General features: G+C 43.1%; 1 protein-coding gene across 5 annotated transcripts in view; it reads right to left on the bottom strand.

The window, feature by feature from the left end:
* The window catches only part of COL14A1 (collagen type XIV alpha 1 chain), a 139,542-nt gene that overhangs the window by 75,061 nt on the left and 44,473 nt on the right, over positions 1 to 20,008 (bottom strand). For all 5 annotated transcript variants that reach the window (XM_044421842.1, XM_044421845.1, XM_044421841.1 and 2 more), the window contains 9 exons: positions 19,339 to 19,494; positions 18,245 to 18,364; positions 16,214 to 16,378; positions 15,605 to 15,766; positions 15,313 to 15,464; positions 13,788 to 13,917; positions 7,221 to 7,366; positions 3,432 to 3,561; positions 1,368 to 1,507 (listed from right to left, as the gene is read on the bottom strand). In XM_044421842.1, the coding sequence (XP_044277777.1) occupies positions 1,368 to 1,507; positions 3,432 to 3,561; positions 7,221 to 7,366; positions 13,788 to 13,917; positions 15,313 to 15,464; positions 15,605 to 15,766; positions 16,214 to 16,378; positions 18,245 to 18,364; positions 19,339 to 19,494 (1,301 nt within the window). The remainder of the gene's footprint in view (positions 1 to 1,367; positions 1,508 to 3,431; positions 3,562 to 7,220; positions 7,367 to 13,787; positions 13,918 to 15,312; positions 15,465 to 15,604; positions 15,767 to 16,213; positions 16,379 to 18,244; positions 18,365 to 19,338; positions 19,495 to 20,008) is intronic.

The raw sequence follows: 20,008 nt of genomic DNA, 5'->3' as shown, positions 1-20,008 counted from the left end.
TCCTGACACCTGAAGATAGAATTGGGGATGAGATGCCAAGATGTGCCCTTCAGTGGCTTGGCAACCGCTCCATCTTACTGGAAGAAATGGATCATTTCCTTCCTTTTGGCCATGAAGAAGACAGAGAACTGAACAGTTCTCACTTTCACACACCGCTAGATCTTACCTGCTGAACTAAATTATCTGGGCTTCAGAGGAAAGAGAACAATTTACAGGACACTTTAAAAAGGCAATAACAATGCATCAACCACAAATCGCACTTCTGTTCAAAATTGTATTTCTGTTTAAGAACCAAGCCATTGTCCTATGGAAGGCAGTGAAGAAGAACAAAAACAAGCTGTAGCGCTAACAGAAAACAAAGATGGGTTTTGGAAAAATAATACAGACTTGGGCTTGTGCATTTTAAAAGCCCAAAACAGTTTATCAAAGCAGCAGGTTTTCTACCACTTGTAATATTTATGGTGTGGTATCTCTTTAGGGAAGAGAAAATAGTTTGAGGGCTCTATAAAATGCACATATGGAGCATTGCTAGAAGCTACAGTATATATAATGCTCAAAAAGCTGTGCTCGCTCTCTCTCTCTCTCTCTCTCTCTCTCTCTCTCTCTCTCTCTCTCTCTCACACACACACACACACACACACACACACACACGTAATATACATGCATTGAAAGTGATATTCAAATCTATGCACTTATATTTTCTTTTTTAATATTTGTTTGGGTTTTAAAAAGTTATAATAAAAGTTAATTACTACAATTTACTGGCAGAGAGGGAAGGTCAGCTAGGGAATCATCATCTGCACTCATTAATATGAGTCCGTCCTAATCATGATCCCAATTCCCTACTGTAACCTGGCATCCAAAATACCTGCCCGAACACGGCAGGGCTCGGTTCCCACATTTTGAAGCAAGTAAAATAGTGGATGTTACCATCCAAAAAGAAGATCCCATAAGACCCAGGTGAACCCTGGTGGAGAACTGAATTGATTATCTGAGTACATTTGCTAGTAAGTGTTATGCTTTGTTTTGTTTTGTTTTGTTTTGGTCACAGGTGTGCATGCTGCAACAAAAACCCTATTTCCATGCTGCCCCAGAATCTGACCAGACTGGGAAAAGAGCTATGGATGATAGAAAGTCTTCAGATGCTATTGCAATATTGGAATATTTGGAATATTTTGTATTGTTGTTTGGAATACTGTCCTTTCTCAGAGCTCTGGAACTTTGCATCAAGTTCCAAAAACTGTTCTCACTCAGAGGAAATAGTAAATCTGGCTCTTGTCATATCAATTACTGGCAGGGTCATATAGCTATGTCATATTATATCTGGGTCTATTTTTTAAGCATACTATTTTTAAGCATCTGCTTACCTCGTTGGTTTCTGTTCCATCTGTCTTGACATACATGATGCGGTAACCTTTTACTTTTTTAGAAGGAGTATCCCAAGTTATCTTAGCTGAGCTGTGTCCAATATTTGAAAATTGCAGATTTTGCGGTGGACTTAAAGGCACTTGAAAAAGTGAAGGAAAGTCAAAATTATGAATATGTTGTGTTTGTTTTCTTTAAGCATCTCTTAGGTATAAAGACAGGTGAATGTAAAGAACAAGGCCCTTACACCACGGGACTTGAATTTAAAAGGAATTTAGCCCCAGTGGAAATTATTCCAATGTTGGCATATAATTAGTTCCCTACTACTGTGTTTATACTGTCAAAATGTGTGATTTGCAAGTTTTCCCTTCTCATGAAACCTGTTTTTCTAGATGGACACTGCCATGTCAAAGATAGAATATTTTGTGATACGCAACATACATTATGAATGAAATAAGATACGAACCCTCAGGGATATTGTGAACTTCTCTCTGAATACCTCAAGAAACTCATTTGAAACTACTCAGTGTAGCTCATGTAGTAAAACTGTTCCTAGACTATTCCATTTCAGACTGCGTGTGGGAGAATCTTGCACCCGTATTAAAGCCTTTGAACCCATATAGAACTAGAAGAATGGTGCAAGCCTAGCTTTAACCCTAAGGTGCTAGTTTTCCATGTGCAGAGGATTCTTTCTCATAGAAATACATTACATACATATATCTCTAGCAGTCTGAGGGAGAAATGTCCAAGTACAACTTTACCAAAAGTTCTGTTGTTTGCCCTTAGCTGATGGCTTTCTGGCCCCAGAATTGACTTTGCTCCCAATATTTCCCTGTTGGCAGGGATAACACACATCTAGAACCCAGCAGAGGTGATTCTGAGCAGAAAAACTGCCAGTGGGAAAAGGGCTAGGCACTACTCAAAAATACAGTTTTCCAAAAGCCTTTCTTTTAATTTTGGGCTCTTATTTTGTGCATATATGCACACCATTTTGTAAGTCGGTCTGATGCAGCTCATCCTCTCTTTTTGCCATTGTATGTTTAACAGCATAGACAGTTTTGATGCAGAAAGTCCGGATCCCCCTGTAACACCACAAGGAAAAGCAAGGGCCAGCTGGGGTATCTCCAGTTCTAGACACAATTTTCTAGGAACATTTCCAGTAGAAGTCTTGCCAGAGTGTATACACTGTATTGGCATGACAGCTAGGAAACCTTACAGAAGAATGATTCCCATGTAATTGTGCCTTAGAGAGAGATGTTTAGCGTGTGTGTGAGTTTGTGTGTGCACACATTTTGGATCCGGTCTATAAACACACAGATGGTAAATAACATTCTGGAGTAACAACAATGAATGCAATCTCATTTTCAGCAAGAAGAGGTAAAAAGAAAATTATTTTGTGGGAAGGATGAACTGTTGTGTTATAACTGTTGCTTGGAGAACTTCAGCTCTGGGGTAATAGAGAATGAAATTAATATTGATTTATTATATTTATATCCCACCTTTTTCTGTTTTAGAGAACTCAGAGTGGCTTACATCATTCTCCTCCTGCTGCTCTCAATCTTATCCCTACAACAACAACCCTGTGAGGTAGGTTGGGCTGAGAGTCTGTGACTGGCCCAAAGTCACTTAGTTGGCTCCATGGCTGAGAGGGGACTAGAAGAAAGATTGCCGGAGCGCCAGACCCATGCTTTTAACCACCATATCACATTGGCTCTCAGCCATATCAATATTATATTAATGCTATATTAATTAATGTAGCATTAATATAATAGTGCTATTAATAATATTAATCTTCGCAGCCAAATTTAAAATTCTGTTCCTGGCTATATTGAAACTTCACCCAAAGTAGCATATTTTGGTTGTTCTTTAAAATACCCCACAATTATCAATGGCATTGTTTCTTCCAAGGATATTAATACATCACAGTTGAGCTGGGAGAACTTCCTACCTGCTTCCTACCTGCCCTCCCAAAATAGCCTCTTGGGGAATGATTCCATACCAGAGTTCAAAACCAGGTGTTTGTCTTCCCAGGCAGACAGCCTTCCCAGGGGACAGGAGTCACTTACGTGTTGTTTCTTGCCCTGTAAGAGGGTCACTGGCTTCTTCACCAAACATCGCGTAAACCGTGACTGTGTATTCTGTATTGGGCAGCAAACCTTCCAGTTCAATGCTGGTCGAGGTTTCTCCGATTTTCATCTATGAGAAAAGAGAAATATCAGCTCAGAAATGAATTCATTAGCTTGAATAGGTAGAATCAGGTGGGAGGAGTTTTTCAGGTATGTGAATGGCCTATATCCTAGGCAAAAAAGCAGGGCTTAGGGTATGGATGAATGTTAATGTAGAACTGACTCATATCAGCTCTGTGGCGTAGTGGTTAAAAGCACAGAACTGGGACTCAAGCAGTCTGGGTTCCAGCCCCTGCTCAGAAACCGACTGGGTGGCTTTGGGCCAATAACAGACTCTCAGCACACCCTACCTCACTGTTGTTGTGGAGCTATTGTTCTTGTTAAAGCAAGCCAAATCCTTGCTGATCTACTTCAAATCACACAGAAACCTACTAGAAAACCTAGATCTACCTTCCTTCCTCCCCTTTTGAAAATGGTGTCTTAATCTGCATGGCAGCTCACACAATGTGTTTCCTTGCAAGGCAAGCATTTCCATGGCAGAATAAGACTGCCAACAATTCATGTCTTGAAACTGGAGCCCCCTTTTCACCTCTGCAATGCAATGATAGGAGGATCCTGTGCATTGAAAACATGGGTTTAGAACTCTTGCTGGGTGACACATGAATGGGAGAAGGAGTTAGGGGTCAGGGGGCAGAACTTCAAGCTGAAAGGCCAAAGTTGGTCCTCTGAGACTTCCAGGAAAACCCCACCTGCTTCCCTTGCTCCTATCCAGCTTACCCCAACCATGTATCATTTTCTGGTTTACCAGCATTTGTATAATTGTTCCCAGTTATAAAAGGCTGAAATGCCCTTCTTAAGGCTTACTTGGGGGCAGTGAGAGCTTTCAGCTAAAATATGCTGGTAATTTTTGTTATTGGGGCCTTATCCCTTTTGCTTTGCACCCCCAAAGTGACCCCCAGAGTGTTGCCAAAATGTCCCAGAGGCCAGAAATAGATCCTGCACCCTTATTGCAGGGAGAAGTAGCAGAAGAAAGGTTAGAGTGTTCCTTTTCAAAGTGATGATCTGAAGAAAGAGCATCCAAGGCCAGCCCTGCCATGTTGCAGGGTGAAGCGCCTTGCTTCAGGTTTCACGATGACTGGGGCAAGCAGGGCAGGTGAAGGCTGAGATTGGGGTCTCAGTGGTGCAGCACAAACTTCTCAAACTGGTCCTTCTAGCTGGGGTGGGGGGAACAATTTAGCTTCTGCTTAAGAACCACTTCAGCCAGCTCTAGAAATGTATGGTTCTGTCCACCAGAGATACAGTAGTCTTTTCAGGTTGTTGGTTGAGGACACAACATGATGCTAAAGGAGGAAAATATCTGGCAGAACCAGTGTGGTGTGGTGCTTAGAGTGCATGACTAGGGACCTGGAAGATCTGGGTTCGAGTCCTCTCTTGGCCAAGTATCTCACTGGATGACTTTGGACCAGTCACTCTCAGTGCAACCTGCCTCACAGGGTTGTTGTTGTGGGAATAAAAATGCAGCCATGTAAGCTGCCTTGGGTTCCTTGCAAGAGGAAAAGGGTGGGATACAAATGCCACGTAATAATAATAGTAACGAAAGTCCGCAAGATTTCTCTTGTGGGATTGTTTCCATTGCAACAATAAAGGAGATGCAGCTGAGAATGGCCGCTGCGATAAACTGACTGTGGAGGTGGAAGGAGGCAGCGGTGATGAGCGCATTAACAAGCCTCTCTGTGAGGTGAGGTTCAGATGCAGTTTGCAATTTAAAGTTAATATTTTTGTCCCCTGGAGCACCTTCAAGGGGCGTAATAATAGTAATAATAATGAGTGACTCATTTCTTGAGAAATCTGTCTATCGGGCAAGGTTCTCAGAATTGCTGAATTCAGAAGTTTCCAGTGAGAGGGAGCATTCCCATGGCAATATCCTTCACAAAGAACAAAAGGCAAGCTCTTAATAGCTTCTCTGCATTCTTTCCACAGCCTTGCATGCTTTTGTCTGCTTCTTACCTGATCGGGTATTAATGAAATTTCGCATGCTGAAATTGAGGGGCGAGATCAAGATGGTGTCCCTTCCCAGCTCAGGGTTTTCACTGTGATCACCACCAGTCTGGATGGCTTTAAAGGGGGACTGGAGAGGTTCATGGAAGAGGAGGTTATCAGTGGCTACTAGTCTTGCTGGCCATGTGCTGACTCCTTTCCTCAAGTGGCATGCCTGCATACACAATGTGCTAAGGAGCTGGGCAGGAGGAGGCCTTGCCGCCATCCTACTGCAGGGATCCTGTGGACAGCTGGTTTGCCATCAATGTGTATGGAGAGCTGGACTCCACGGACCTTGGGTCTGATCCAGCATGGCTTTTCTTACGTTCTTAGCAGTTTACATTAGCTGAGTCAAGAGGATTGGTGCTCTTTTTCAGTACAGCTCATGGCAATCTTAGATTAGGTCTACAACTAAGCCAAATGTCTACAACCAAGACCATCCTGAGACTTTCTGTAATAAGACAGGATAGAAAAGCTTTAAATAAATAAATGCAGCTTGACGTTATTAGCAAATATTAGAATCATACAACATACAGTGGAGTAATGAGAGCAGGCCTTCTCAATATGCTCCCCCACTGGCCATGCTGGCTTGGACTGACTGGAGTTTTAGTCCCTAACATCTGAAAACATCACACTGGAGAAGGCTGACTCCGAGCCCAGATGTGAACCCCCACTTAGCCAGGAAACTCAGAAGGCGACCTTGAGCCCATCACTGTTCCCGAGACTAACCTATCTCACAGGGGTGTTGTAAAGATAAAACAGGAAGACAACCTTGAGCTCCTTGGACAAAAGCCAGATATAAACGCACTAAACAAACAATTCCTTGAATATCCCTTTCCTCACGATTCTCCAAAGCTTCCTGAATTCCAGGTACAATCTAAAACAACATCTCTGATAAGAATGGACAAAATCCCTTTCAAAACTTGGATTAGATGCTTGTTCAAGGGACAACTGGAACCTTAAAAGGAGGGCACCCAATTTAATGGTACGACACCCACATTCTTCTTTAAAAGTGGGACTGTGGCAACATGGGCAGTTTTCATATTCTGTTCCGTACTTGCTGTGTGCTTAACTTCCTCAAAGGTAGACCTAAGCATCTGTTCAGTCCAAAAAGCACAGCTAACAGTATGTTAAGTCATTGCATTTATACAGGTCTTACTCACATAGCATTGTGCAGGATTGTGACAATGTCCTGCTAGGCAAGGATTTGTTCCAAGACTACCAGCAACAGGTGGTCCAGCACATCCCTGGTTTAAATTAATGCATATGCTCTAATAAAGTGTTTGCAGGGCCAGTGTTTTCAGGGATGAGCAACCTGTGGCCCTCAGCCTGATTTCAAAAGCACTCTGCACATGATCAGTTCAGACTTCTGGCAGGAATGATATGATCTTTTTCCGTCAGCAGACTGTGTGGGGAAGGAAAGGAAGGAGGAGGAAGGCAGAGAGAAAAAAGAGTGTTAGAGAAAGAGAGAGAAAGGGGTGCCAGATGAAGGGGAAGAGGCAGGAAGAGTGAAAAGGCGTATTCTGCAGGCTTTGGATCAGTTGAAGCTCAACTGCAAGATTAGGCACAACGACCAAAAGGTTTTCCACTGCCGCCTTTCAGGAATGCAAGCACATGCCTCGACGCAAGGGTTGGGCACGCCTATGATTCTGTGTTTGGAACAGGGCTCCTGAGTGACGCCGGCCCCCTCACCTCCTTTTCATCTGCTGCTAGCCCATCAGTGAGAGGAGCATACAGTATCATGTAGCCAGTGGCACCCACGACTCCCTTCCACTTCGCTCGCATGCTGCTGTGAGACACGTCGTACAGCTCCAGGTCGGAGGCCATTGGCAAAGCAACTGCAGTGGGGGAAACATGTATCATAATTATCAGTGGACTTGTACCCCATTTTCCTACGAAGAAAATTTATTTATTAGATTTATATCTATTTATATTAGATTTTATTGTAACCCATTCTGAGACACTAGTGGCGAATAGCCTTCCCTTCCCTTCCCTTCCCTTCCCTTCCCTTCCCTTCCCTTCCCTTCCCTTCCCTTCCCTTCTTTTAAAAGAACTCGAGGCAGCTTACATCCTCCTCCTCCTGCTGTTCTCAATCTTATCCTCACAACAACAACCCAGTGTTGTTGGGCTGAGAATCTGTAACTGGACCAAGGTCACCCAGTTTGCTTCACGACCAAGTGAGGACTAGAACCCAGATCCCCTGAGCCCAAGTCCTGTGCTCCTAACCACTGCACCACACTGCACCAAAATGGCCCTGAAGGCAGCTAATTATCTAATAATTCCTTTAGGCATTGCAAATCAAACCACTTTCTCCAAAAAGTATCATCTTATAATAAACCCAATGATTTTTTTGAATGATTGATCAGCAAATGTTGCTGGAACCCCAGTGCTACTAGAGTTGTGTCTAATTATTCAGACAAAGCTTGTGTGATTAATAAGGTGCAGAATGACCTAATTTCTTCAATTCCATTTCATCAGGGATAGGAAAAAGAGGCTCATAGTAACTCCTGCTTTTCTACTGTATTCCTTATTCTTCTTATTGAGTACAATCTGTCTTAAATCCAGTGTAGCACAAGTGAACTCCCAGTGCATGGAACACTGTTTACCTTCCCATCAAAGTGGTACCTTTTTATCTACTTGCATTTTCATACTTTCGAGCTGCAAGGTTGGCAGGAGCTGGGACGGAGCAAAGGGAACTCACCCCGCTGTGCAGATTCGAACTGGCGACCTTTCGATCAACCAGCCCAGCAGCACAGCGGTTTAAACCACTGCGCCACCTGCATCTCTTTAATTATTCAGGCAAAGCTTGCTTGATTAATAAGGTGCAGAATGACCTAATTTCTGCAATCCCATTTCATCAGGGATAGGAAAAAGAGGCTCATAATAACTCCTGCTTTTCTACTATATTGCCCATTCTTATTGAGTACAATCTGTCTTAAATCCAGTGTAGCAGAAGTGAACTCCCAGTGGTGTTTGAGAACTTGCTTTTGCTCTCTTGCTCCCTGCAGTCCCCAGATGCTCTCCCAATTTACTCCAGAGAGTTCCTCAGTCTTCTGGGGTACACAGAACTGCAAGGAAGAAGCAGGGGATGCTCTTCCAGCAATTTTCTTTCCACCAGCAAACTGGCACAGCTCCCTGGCCCTGGTTCATTGTCCACACAGTGAAGCTCCACAGAGAGGAAGGCCGAAGTGCAAAGGAACGTGATTCACTAGGAATGCGCCATGTGCTGAACCAGGCCACCTGATCCAGGGTTTCAGCCAGGCATTTTCCAGCCATACTTGCAGAAAGTGGGGAGTAAACTCAGTCTTCTCCGTGCAAAGCAGGGGTACCACCACCGAGTCATGGTTCCCAACTGCATCAAGACCTATGTAGGATGGCCTTTGACTTTACTGATGTATCCTTGTATGATTCCATTTATAGTCCACCTTTTTTTCTCTTGCAAGGAACCCAAAACAACTTACATTATCCTCTTCCACTGTATTTTTATCCTTACTCTAAAGGGGAAAGCCAGCAATTAGCTCAGGAGTCAGCCAGGAGCTTCATGGCCAACAAGGGCTACAACCCCAAACTGCTGAATTTCAGATCAATATTCTAACCAAGTGCAAAGGGCGAATGTGAAAGAGGGGAGTTCCACCCTTATTATTACTTCTTATTAGCCCCTTTTGCCTGAACCCTCATAAAAATGCACTTATCAGTCATTTCCCATGACTCACATCCTCATGGCATGAACGTATTTATCTCAGCCACTAACTGCTATGTTCAGTTAAGACTGTCTTTAATGCACCCTTTGCAAAGCTGTCTGGGTTTCATATTGGCATATCATTTTAACCTGTCACTATCTCCCTCCAAGGTCAAATATGTAAACTGTAATTTTTTCCATCAGCTCCTCCTGCCACCATAAAAAAAATACTTGCCTTGTTACCTAGAATGATTAATATTTACACAGTTCAGACTATTGCTTTATGACACTCTAGCAAAGATTTGTTAAAACAGCGCTTGGAGACATTCTACCTAAGGCAATGTTTCTCCGAAAATACACAGGGCAGGCATACGACCAGTCAGAACTTGAAGGAGTGACTTCAAAAGACATCCAGGTGCAATGGGAAGTGATGTTACTGGGTGAGACTCAGGATTTATCATGGAATAAGTCATTAACCAATTCCTGAGCAGGGTTGATCATACACACGTATATATTTTAATTTTACAATAAAATCCATGTTTTACTCAGAAATAGATCTGATTGAGTTCAATAAGCAAATGTGCATTTCAGATTCTAATTCCCATTCTTAGGACACACTAGTTTTCTGTGAACTACTGATGTGCTGTGATAAATACCTCAAGCCTTTTGCTGCATTTACTTCTGGGTTCATTGCAAAATTGAGCATCTTCTTTCCTGCTTTTCTACTACATAAGCTCTAGGGTGGCTTTCTCTGAGGATGGCCAGTCCTTATTCTAAAAAGGATATCTGTGAATGGATAGCATCTCAATGTTAATTCAGTGGTGTTTGCATGTGTGTGTGTGTGTGTGTGTGTGGAGGGGGGAGTCTTAGCTGTCAAAAAGTTGAGTAACACTGTTGTTCAGATCAGACACAAAGGAGGGCAGGGTTCCTGTTCTCGTGATAGTTCTTTAAATACAGAAATTTGCTGGTTATAATTCATCCTCAAAAGTGACAAGACTGCTAGGTGGTGCAGATGATGACTAAGACTGAGTAACTATAATTCCAAGTTCTGACCCTGGAGGTTCACGGTATAATAGATATTACCTGCATGTCTATCTCAGGCCTCGTGTATGGCATAATTCTGAGGCTTCCTGAGCGCCCTTTGCATGCTGTAATTATACAGGCATGGACAGATTCAGGGAGGAGAAGGCGACAAGCATCGTTGACTATTCGCTACCTCCATTTTCAGAGGCCTGCATACATCAGTTGCTGGGGAGCTTGGGCAGGCAGAACTCCTTTACCCATCCTCCTTGAGGGAACCTGTGGGCAGCTGTTTTGCCACCATGTGGATGAACTGCTGGACTGGTTGGAACTTGGGTCTGATCCGGCATGACTTGACTTATGTTCCTATGTTAGGATTCCCAGGAGCTTTAGCATGTTCTGCAAACATGAGCAGTGAGTTGCCTGGCCCTCAGCTTCCACTGGGGAAGGGAGAAACTGTCCTTTCTTCTAGACCTTCCATTGAAATTTGCACTGAAGAAGCGGCAAGAGGAATGGACCCTATCTCAAGTGGTCCCATAAGTCAGTAATAAGAAGTCCTAAGTCAGTAATGTTAACCAAAACTGCAAAAATGGCAAAATCATGTAGGCAAGGATATGTCAGATATGAATACTTTAAAAGCAACCGAAGCATTCCTAAAGATATGATGCTCAAAAAACTAAGCAAAAAGGTCTTGGTGCAAACTGTTCAAAATGTAAATTGCACACGCCTTTCAAGCAGCGCTGTCCTAGGCTGGCACTGGTCAAAATTTTTTCTGAGGTGTTGGCTGACAGTTGACACCAGGGAGCAGAACAATCCAGTCCTTCCATGGACTTACACACTCACAGCCCAGAAACAGCAGCACAAAGTGAGCTGTGACCACGCTTGCCAGAAGTCCCGCCATTCCGTCTACAGTATCCAGGATAGATGACAATTCGTTGTTGTTGTTGTTCTGTGCCATCAAATTGTTTACAAGTTTTAGTGATCCACTGAATGGATGACCTAAAACCTTCCTGTTCTTCACAGCCCTGCTCAGCTCTTGTAAACTCAGGGCTGTGACTTCCTTCATGGCGTCAATCCATCTCATTGTTGTTCTTCCTCTTCTTCTTCTTCTGCCTTCAACTTTTCTTAGCATCATTGTCTCCTCCAGTGATACTTGCCTTCTCTTGATGTACCCAAAGCATGACAGCTCCTGTTTAATCATTTTAGCCCCCAAGGCAAGTTCTGGCTTGATTTGACCTTGGACTCATGTGTTTATCTTTCGTTAAGTCCAGGGTATTTGCAAAACTTTCCACCAGCATCATTATTTTAATGCATCCACTTTCTTCCTGGAAGTGCTCTTCACTGTCCAGCTTTCATACTCATACAGAATGATCAAGAATACAATAGCGTGGATGATCTTGGCCTTAGTCTCCAGGGAAATGTCATCATACTTGATCATCTTTTCTAGTTCCTTCATTGCAGACCTTCCAAGTCACAATCTTCTAATTTCTTGACTGCAGTCTCCCTTTGGATTGATGATTCAGCCAAGCTGTGCAACATCTTGCATAATTTCAGGTTCTTTATTGTTGACACTGATTGTGTGTAATTCTCCCGAAGTCATAATTTTTGCTTTCTTAATGTTCAGCTGCAGCTCTGCACATCCTTTCACTTTTATAAGGAGTTGATCTAGTTCCTTGCTGCTTTCTGACAATAATATAATATCACCTGCATATCTCACATTATTGATGCAACTTCTGCCAATTTTCACTCCTTCCTCTGATCCTAATCCAGTTTTCCCTATGATAGGATACACTGCAATAGCCACTCAAAAGAAATTGTTGGCAGCCTCCCCTTAGGTGGAAACAAGAGAAAAGCCACCCCAATGAAAAGTTGTCATTTGTTTGACATGCCTTACAGACCTACAATTCCCAACATGCTCCAATCAGCATGGCTGGCAGAAGGAATGCTGGGAACAGTGGGACCAGTTTCTGGTTAAACATGTACAGGATTGCACCTTACTTCTTCAATTCTATGTGCCTGTACTTGGGAATATACTCAACTGAATCAGTGGAACTTACCCCTGAATAAACATGTCTAGGACTAAGTGGCTTCAGTAATGCTCCACTTTTGGTTAACACTTTTTAACTGTTAATGCATAAGTCTAAACAGACACGAGGCATCCATAAATCTGGTCAACACAGTCTTATCATTCTCATACCAACTGAAACAGCAATGATTTTAAAGCTGATCCGTGACAAAGCTCTCAATCAAGACAAAGCCCAATATGCAAATTTGGTTCTGAGAAAACCATGTTCACAGTTAAGTTTACAACATGCTACCATGGAGGAGTTTTTGAATATCTCTCACATGAAAATCTCTTCCGTAATGATAAAATGAACAAACATCAACTTTCCTGATGTGGAAACTGTTCAAATAATGACATGGGGGAATCTATCTCAAGTGAAGACCTCTGCTCCACTTCCAGTGTATGGATTGCACTGCCTTATTAGGAAAGTCAGATCTTTGTTCTCGGCATGAAAGGATTGCCTCATAGTTTTCTCACAACTAAAGTCTCTTGGGAAGATACTGACACATATTCAGCTTTATTTCACTACATTTTAAAATCCATGTGTACAGTCTGACCATGCAAGGGGAGTGTCAGAAGAAACCTAAAATTTTCTTCTTCAACATGATGGTAAATTCAGGCCCAAACGACATGCGACATTAGATGCATCTCTCAAATGTGCATGAGGGATTTTAAATAAGTGGGGTGACTCCTGATTTTCATAGGGAGTTCTGCCTCTTCTTCCTTACCCACAACGACCCCCAATTGACTCACATGTTGCCCCCACTTTCATGGCACCAATGGAGCTCAAAGGAAAGGACCTTTTGGGCTTCACCTCCATGGAGGGAAGAGATAAATCCACTCCACCCTCTCCCCGCCCAAAGCTCTGGTTGCATTAAATCTCTACACTACTGGGACCTCTACTTTAAAAATCACTACTTGTTTCCTAATGACACATTTAATATCACTTCCTGTTTTGCCCTTCATGCCAAACAGCATGAAGGGCAAACCTGGAAAGCAGCAGTTTTCTGAGCCTTGAATGCTGCTTCATTCCTGAATTTCCAGAATGGAACTGTGCTAAGCTACCCAGTTTAGAAGCAAAAATGACAATGCTGAAATTGTCGTACTTTGGGCACATCATGAGAAGGCAAGACTCCCTAGAGAAGGCAATCATGTTGGGGAAAGTTAAAGGCAGAAAAAGGAAGGGAAAACCAAATTTCAGTTCCATAAAGGAATCCACAGTCTTGAGTTTACAAGAGCTGACCAGGGTTGTGAAGGACAGGAGGTTTTGGAGGGCACTCATTCATAGTTGGAAACAATTTGACTGTATACAACAACAACAACAACGACAACAAAGCTACCCAGCTAAAGCATAGCTTGGGGTGCAATCCTATGCATTGTTATAAAGCCTAACAGCCCTACAATGTCCAGCATGTCCTTTTGTGGCTTAAACATGCATAGAATGACATCCTTCGCATCCAAGACTAATTGTTATTTCTTTCATTCCACAACTTACGTGTAGTTTCTGTACCCCGGAGTCCTTCACTGGCAGAGCTCACATATATGGCAAATACAGCTATCTGATATTCAGTGATAGACATCAGATTTTTCAGCACAGCCGTGGAAACGTTGCCATCCACCACCACCTAGATCACAGGACAGACTAAATTAAAAAGGGCTTTAGAACATGCATGAAGCAACTCTTGTCCTTCACTTGGAAAGAGGCTTCACTGGTTCTAAGGAAGGGAGAAGCCAAGATCACTCATTATGGAAGAACAATGCAAGTGGATAAACAGTCACAAAGGATGCACATCTTTTCCCCAAGGAGGGTCAACGTGGGCCTAGGTCTTGAAGCCCAGTCCATAACAGCCACATCCCACTGGGAGGAGAAGCAGTGAATCTGGTCCTTATTTATTCATTCTATTTACTTTCTGTTTCCTAGCTGAGACTGGCTCCTAAAGCAGCTTACAATTAAAATCTACATGAAAGTACAATATAATTATGGATGTAGTCATGTGCAAGGGTAGGTAGGAGAATTTTCTGAACCCTGGAAGTTGGCAATACAGTTGGCATTGTAAGTACTTCCCTCCTAAAAAATGGGCAGCAAAGGTGAAGCTGGGCTTCGGATTAGGTTGATGTAAAAGCCATTCCATGGGAGTAGTCCTTCCACTGACCCCCCCTCCCTTGAACATGTACTAAGAAGACCACTTCCTAAAGTCCTCACTAACTTTGATGTGGAACCTACAGAGTACCTTACACATACCTAATGCTGCTAATTTCTCTTCTTAAATCCCTTTCATTTGTTTTCTAGGGAGGAATGGGCATTTCATGATAGCTTGCCAAGTGGCGGGGTTGGGGGGGGGAAGCTGGCATGTCCTAAATTTGGTCACAAACATGAGCGCATGTTTACTAGAAAATCCAGAAATTGCTGGACATGTGCTTGGGTTTGATCACAGCAACTTCTCCAGTTCGCCTTTGCACTAATTTCCAAATTTGTGCAAATTTCTCCTGTAGACTGAAAGCCCATTTTAGACTACAAAATTGTGCAAATGTCATGTTTGATTGTGACTTGATTTGCATAACTTTTCTGCTGACATGGAGCAAGCAGGGATGCCAAATGAAAACATGGAAGAATCCTAGCAAGCTTGATCATCAATTGTGTTTCCCTTGAATAGTAATACTTATGTAGGAAGAAATAAAAATTGACATATCATCACCAGAGGACTGAATATATGACAGATCTCTACCCTCAGAGAGCAAGCAACCTGAATGCCAACAAAGAGGAGACATAAGAGGTGGAGAAGACAAGGGGAATTGTGCCACAGGAAGCATATGTGCAGATGCAGTTACCCAGGATCACCACTGTAATTCCCATGGACATCTAGGTAGCCACAGAATACTTGGCTAGATGGGCAGATTGTTGATCACTTCCATGAAAGTGCTGATAATCTTCCCAACGTCTAAGTTGGCGAAGCCTATCTTTCTCTGTCTACCAAGCATTTCCATATCATTAAACCTGGAATTATTTGAAACGGCATTACCTCCTCTGGCTGTCCACCTCTAGTGGGATAGTAGACAACTCGGTATTTTTCTACTTTGCCAGGCGCATGGGTCCAACTCACACGGAACCCTCTGGCTGTCACTTCAGATGTGACCAGATCCGTTGGAGCTCCAAGTGTGGCCACCAATGCTCCTAGATTTTAGGCAACAAAATAGCGTCATTACAGCCACCCAAAATTGTGAGCCTATTTGTATGCCCAGAATATTTTCCAGATCTATAATCAACCTGCATGTGTGGTGTCAGAGTGTGCCAATTCCAAGTGTCTCAGTTACCTCTGATTTCCTTGTCTTGTTCTTCGACTCTTGAACACACGGTCCTTGTAAGTTCTTCCACAATGGAGTTCATGTAGCTAAAGTCAGCAACATTGTATGTGTGAGTCTTGTCAGGTTCAGAGGCAATCTCCTTCAGTTCATTTTCATCAGCATTCTTTACACCTGACAATGGAAGAAACCACAAACACTGCAGCCCCGTTGCACTCAGTACTGTTGTCCTGGGAGGGAGAGCAGAAAGGAAGCTTCCTTTGCCTTCTGCCATTGGCCGGGGAATGTAGGGCCATAGTAAGGATGAACCCCTTACCTCCCAGGAGTAACTTAAAGGCAGGAGAGGGGCCAACCTGGCCCATCCATCAGCAGAGAGCTAAGACCTCCCTTTCCTCCTCAGGCCAAAAAGTACTGCTGCAGCTGACCTGGGAGTGCAGAGGAAAGGGGAAAGGATGCTCTGGTCCTGTCCATTGGCTTAAAGAATAAGAGCCTCATTCAAGTAAGAATATCAGCAAGGAAAGTTCGGCCTGGCCCAAAGTAGGTTGGGATGCCCACTTATAGTGCACCGCCTCGTTCTGGCCTCCCCCTCTTTCTTTTCTTCCCACTCCACTTTTTACTTACCAATAGCAAACAGTTCAATGCCAGCATCTTTCAGATTTTTTGCAGGTGGGATGACATCATCTTGGGATTTCCCATCTGTGATCAATATTCCAATTTTGGGGATCCCAGGTCTTGCACCTGATTCAGCCTTGAAGTTGTTTTCCAAAATAAAGGTCAAGGCAAGGCCTGTGTTTGCAAAAGCAAAGAGGCAAAGCAAAATTGATCAAATTGAATACATTTATGTCGTTAGAACTTCTGACTTGCTAGTGTATTTTAGGCATATTGGCAGAATGGTTGGCTGATGCTTCCTCAGTGGGAGTGAATGGTTAGGAGGTCAGAGGTGCATAGTAGCAGTTTGGAAAGACCCAGAGGCAGAAAGACAGCTGTGAGTTGACTAAAAGTACCCCGGGGATACACAGCATCTCTCTGGGGATCTGATGGCAGGTAGTGGCGCCTCTTTGCCTCCACTACAGTTTGGGAGCTGAAGTGGGAAAATCCAAATCCAAAACCCTGCTCTGCCAAAGAATTTTTACCTGTCACTTTGCTTCTGCCTAACCTCACAGCATCATTGCCAGGAGAGACTGCCTGGCGCCCTGATCCCCCTGGAGGAAGCGATGGGCACAGATACAATAAATATGCCCCAGCATGGAAGGCAATTTGGAGCAGGGACAATAAAAACAGAAAAGAAGAGATGGGCAGCCCTACATCCTTAGCAAATTTCCCAAAGAAAGCTCAAAGGATGTGGAATTAAATCTGGGTTTCCATGAAAAAATAAGTGGAATGCTAAAGAATTAAAAAGAAATAATATTTCTGAGAATAAATGTCATGTATTCAGATGTGCTTGCTCTCTCTCTCTCTCTCTGTGTATGCATCCAGATACATATCACATTCTGTGGACAAATGTACACATTCAGATGCTATGCTCTGAAAAATAGAAGTATATCAGGTCAGTGGAGTGTGAACAGGAATGTCAGACTATGAACTGCAAGTCTGACACTAATAAGCCAAGTATTATGAGCAATCATTCCTCATGACTTAGGATTCAACCATGCCTTCCTGTTACTCATGGGAAGCACTGCATTCCTAAAGCTGGTCCTGTCAATTTGCCAAAATTCTAAGACTAACACCCATTTCTCAGTTTCCAGAAGGGTATCCCTGAAGCAAAAACAAGGAGCCAATATACTTAAACAGACCTGCCACATTCGGAGGAAATGCACCTCCTTCCTACAGTCAAATGGCAGGACAGAGTTGTTGCTTGTATGGCTTCCAGGAGGTTTCTCTGGGTCATCTGACTGGCCACAACCTGCCTGGTCCAGACCCAGCAGGGTGTTTTGCTACATCCCTGTGTCCAACGAGCTGGGAGGAAGAGATACGTCAAGGCTCCATTCTCCACTGGTGCCATATTAACCAGACTGTATTAACCATGGATTCTGGAATAGCCATGGCCTTATTTGTCCAACACTGGGGGCAGCCTGGAAGGGCTAGTTCCTGGCTGGCACTCTCGCATTTCCTTCCTGCTAGACAACTGGATTTAGAATGCAGCCCACCAGGGAATGGACCTTTTGAACAATTTGTTCTGTACAGAGCTCAAGCACAGAGCTGCTGGCTGAAATAAATAAGGCATTAATGCAGTGACTCAAGCAGGGCCCACCCTCTCTTAAAACGCACTTCATAGAATTGACATAATTGCAATAATAATGGCAACATAATTGGTTTGCAGTGAATGAGCCCAATTTAACTGATGAAACAGATGGGTTTGTATTACCTTTCTCTACTGTCTTTGTTTCCATGCAACTCTTTGCTATTATTTTAAGCCTAATGCTATCCTGTGGATTGATTTGGAGGTTGGCACATAAATTCTGCAGAGTGATGGCTGTAGAAGAATTTCACTGAAGTAGTAAGAAAACTAAAGCAATAAAGTGGTCCATTTTCACCCTTCATGAATAATACGTGGTCATTTCCCCAGCAGAAAACAAGGTAAACGACCTGCAGTGCAACACTGGGAAGATAGGCACATTTTGAAATGTGAGTCATGCACCAATTTTACTGTACCTGTTAAGGTGTTTCCACCCTTATAGGGCAGGTTACGCACTGCATCCAAAACAGCATCTTTTGTGCCATAAGTATTCAAATGCCATTCTATCCGTGGGTCACCACTGTATTGTGCAAGGCCTAGGGAAGACGGCAATACATAAAGCAAGGTTATTTATTTCACTGTGATAGGAAATATCCATCTGGCATTTCTACCGAGCAAAGGACACTGGAAAGTGCACATGTTTGTGTGTGCAATGCTTCCCCATCCACTCTGCACACAAAGAGACGTTTTGCCTCTGTGTGGAAGTGGGGCCGCTCAGCAAACGCAACCTTTTCTTGTACTCGTGGAGTTGCTTGCACACCATGCACTAGTAGAGGAGAATTCACAAGGGGTGCTGCTAGTGGCAGGCAGGCTAAACCTGCACGCTGTCACATTAAGACCCAAAATGCTGTCCACACTACAGTGGGACAGAACTTTGAGAGTTTAACTCCCATTGACTGACCCCTCAGTGCTCATTAGTCTGAATTTGGGAGGTCTACCAGAATCCAGTGCGGAGCAGAGGAAGCAGCAAAGTGATCTCCTTTGCATTTTAGGTCGTCAGATGTTTGTGGCCATCTAGCTGAAATTCTTCAGAGGCCAGATGCTGGAGTACCTTTCTTCTGGCCACTGCAATTCCTCCCCTGTCCACCCCTGGATCATCCCCTTTACCTTTTCTCCAAGATCAATTGCCTGACCTTGAAAAAGCAGTTGGTGTCATTCTTTCTGCAATGATGGCAGAAGTGCCTCTTAGCTCAGATTGTGGATTTAGAATTGTCCTATGGCCTCCTTTGATGTCTAGGGGCCATTGGATCATTTTCTTAATGGACACCTCTATCAGTGGGTGAATGTGGAACTTGTGGAATGCCAGAAACAATTAGCCCTTATAATGGCTTACTATATAAATGTGCTAATGCATGGTTTCAATGAGGATTCAATATTTCAAAGACCATAGTATTTTTGCCAATTACATTAAATGGCAATAAGTAAAAAATAAATGTATGTCCATGAACAAATAACTAAAGAGTTAATTCTTAGTAGGTTTGGTTTTCAGCCTTATTGTGCAACATATTACCTATTCTTGTCTTTTCAGAACCCACATCGAATGCAGCCACCAGATTCTCCAGGAAAAGACGCACCAGCCTGAAGTTGTATCTGCCAATGCTCCAGGAGCCATCAACTAGGATCACTATGTCTGCGATGGCTGGAGTTTTGCACCTAAATTGGTTTTCTGTCCATAACAAAATAGCAAGTGAAATATTTACTCATTTAAAATTTTCCAATATAGTTTTTAAAGGAGAGAGATCAAGAAAGATATGATAAAACAAATCATTTAGGCTCAAAAGAAATTAACTCGATCCCCTGGGTGCTCTATAGACCCTGTTGGAAAGAAATAAAAATGCATCGTGCAATCAGATTTGTGGGTAAGGACAGCCTCCCAGTAGGTGATTCTAAGCAGCTCCCTTGAACAGCATGTTCTAAGAGGCAAGAATCTTGCTGCAGAGCAAATGAAAAAGGACTTGCCCTTCCATTTGTTCTAATAGCCTTGAAATCCAAGTTTACACCAAGGGACTTCAAGAAACATTAGAATGCAAAGCTTCTAACATACAACAGTAAATGAACAGATTTGAAAGACACAGACAATGACCATGAGGCATTGATAAGAGAACAGCAGATTCAAAATATGCAGAAATCTTCAGTACATGCAGTTGCTAGGAGGTAATATAAGAAATGAACAGAGAAGC

This window comes from Varanus komodoensis, unplaced genomic scaffold (genome assembly GCF_004798865.1).
Source record: "Varanus komodoensis strain SLA01 unplaced genomic scaffold, ASM479886v1 scaffold12, whole genome shotgun sequence".
Lineage (NCBI taxonomy): Eukaryota > Metazoa > Chordata > Lepidosauria > Squamata > Varanidae > Varanus > Varanus komodoensis.
The sequence above is the reverse complement of the archived record's forward strand: the minus strand, read 5'-3'. Positions and strand labels throughout refer to the sequence as shown.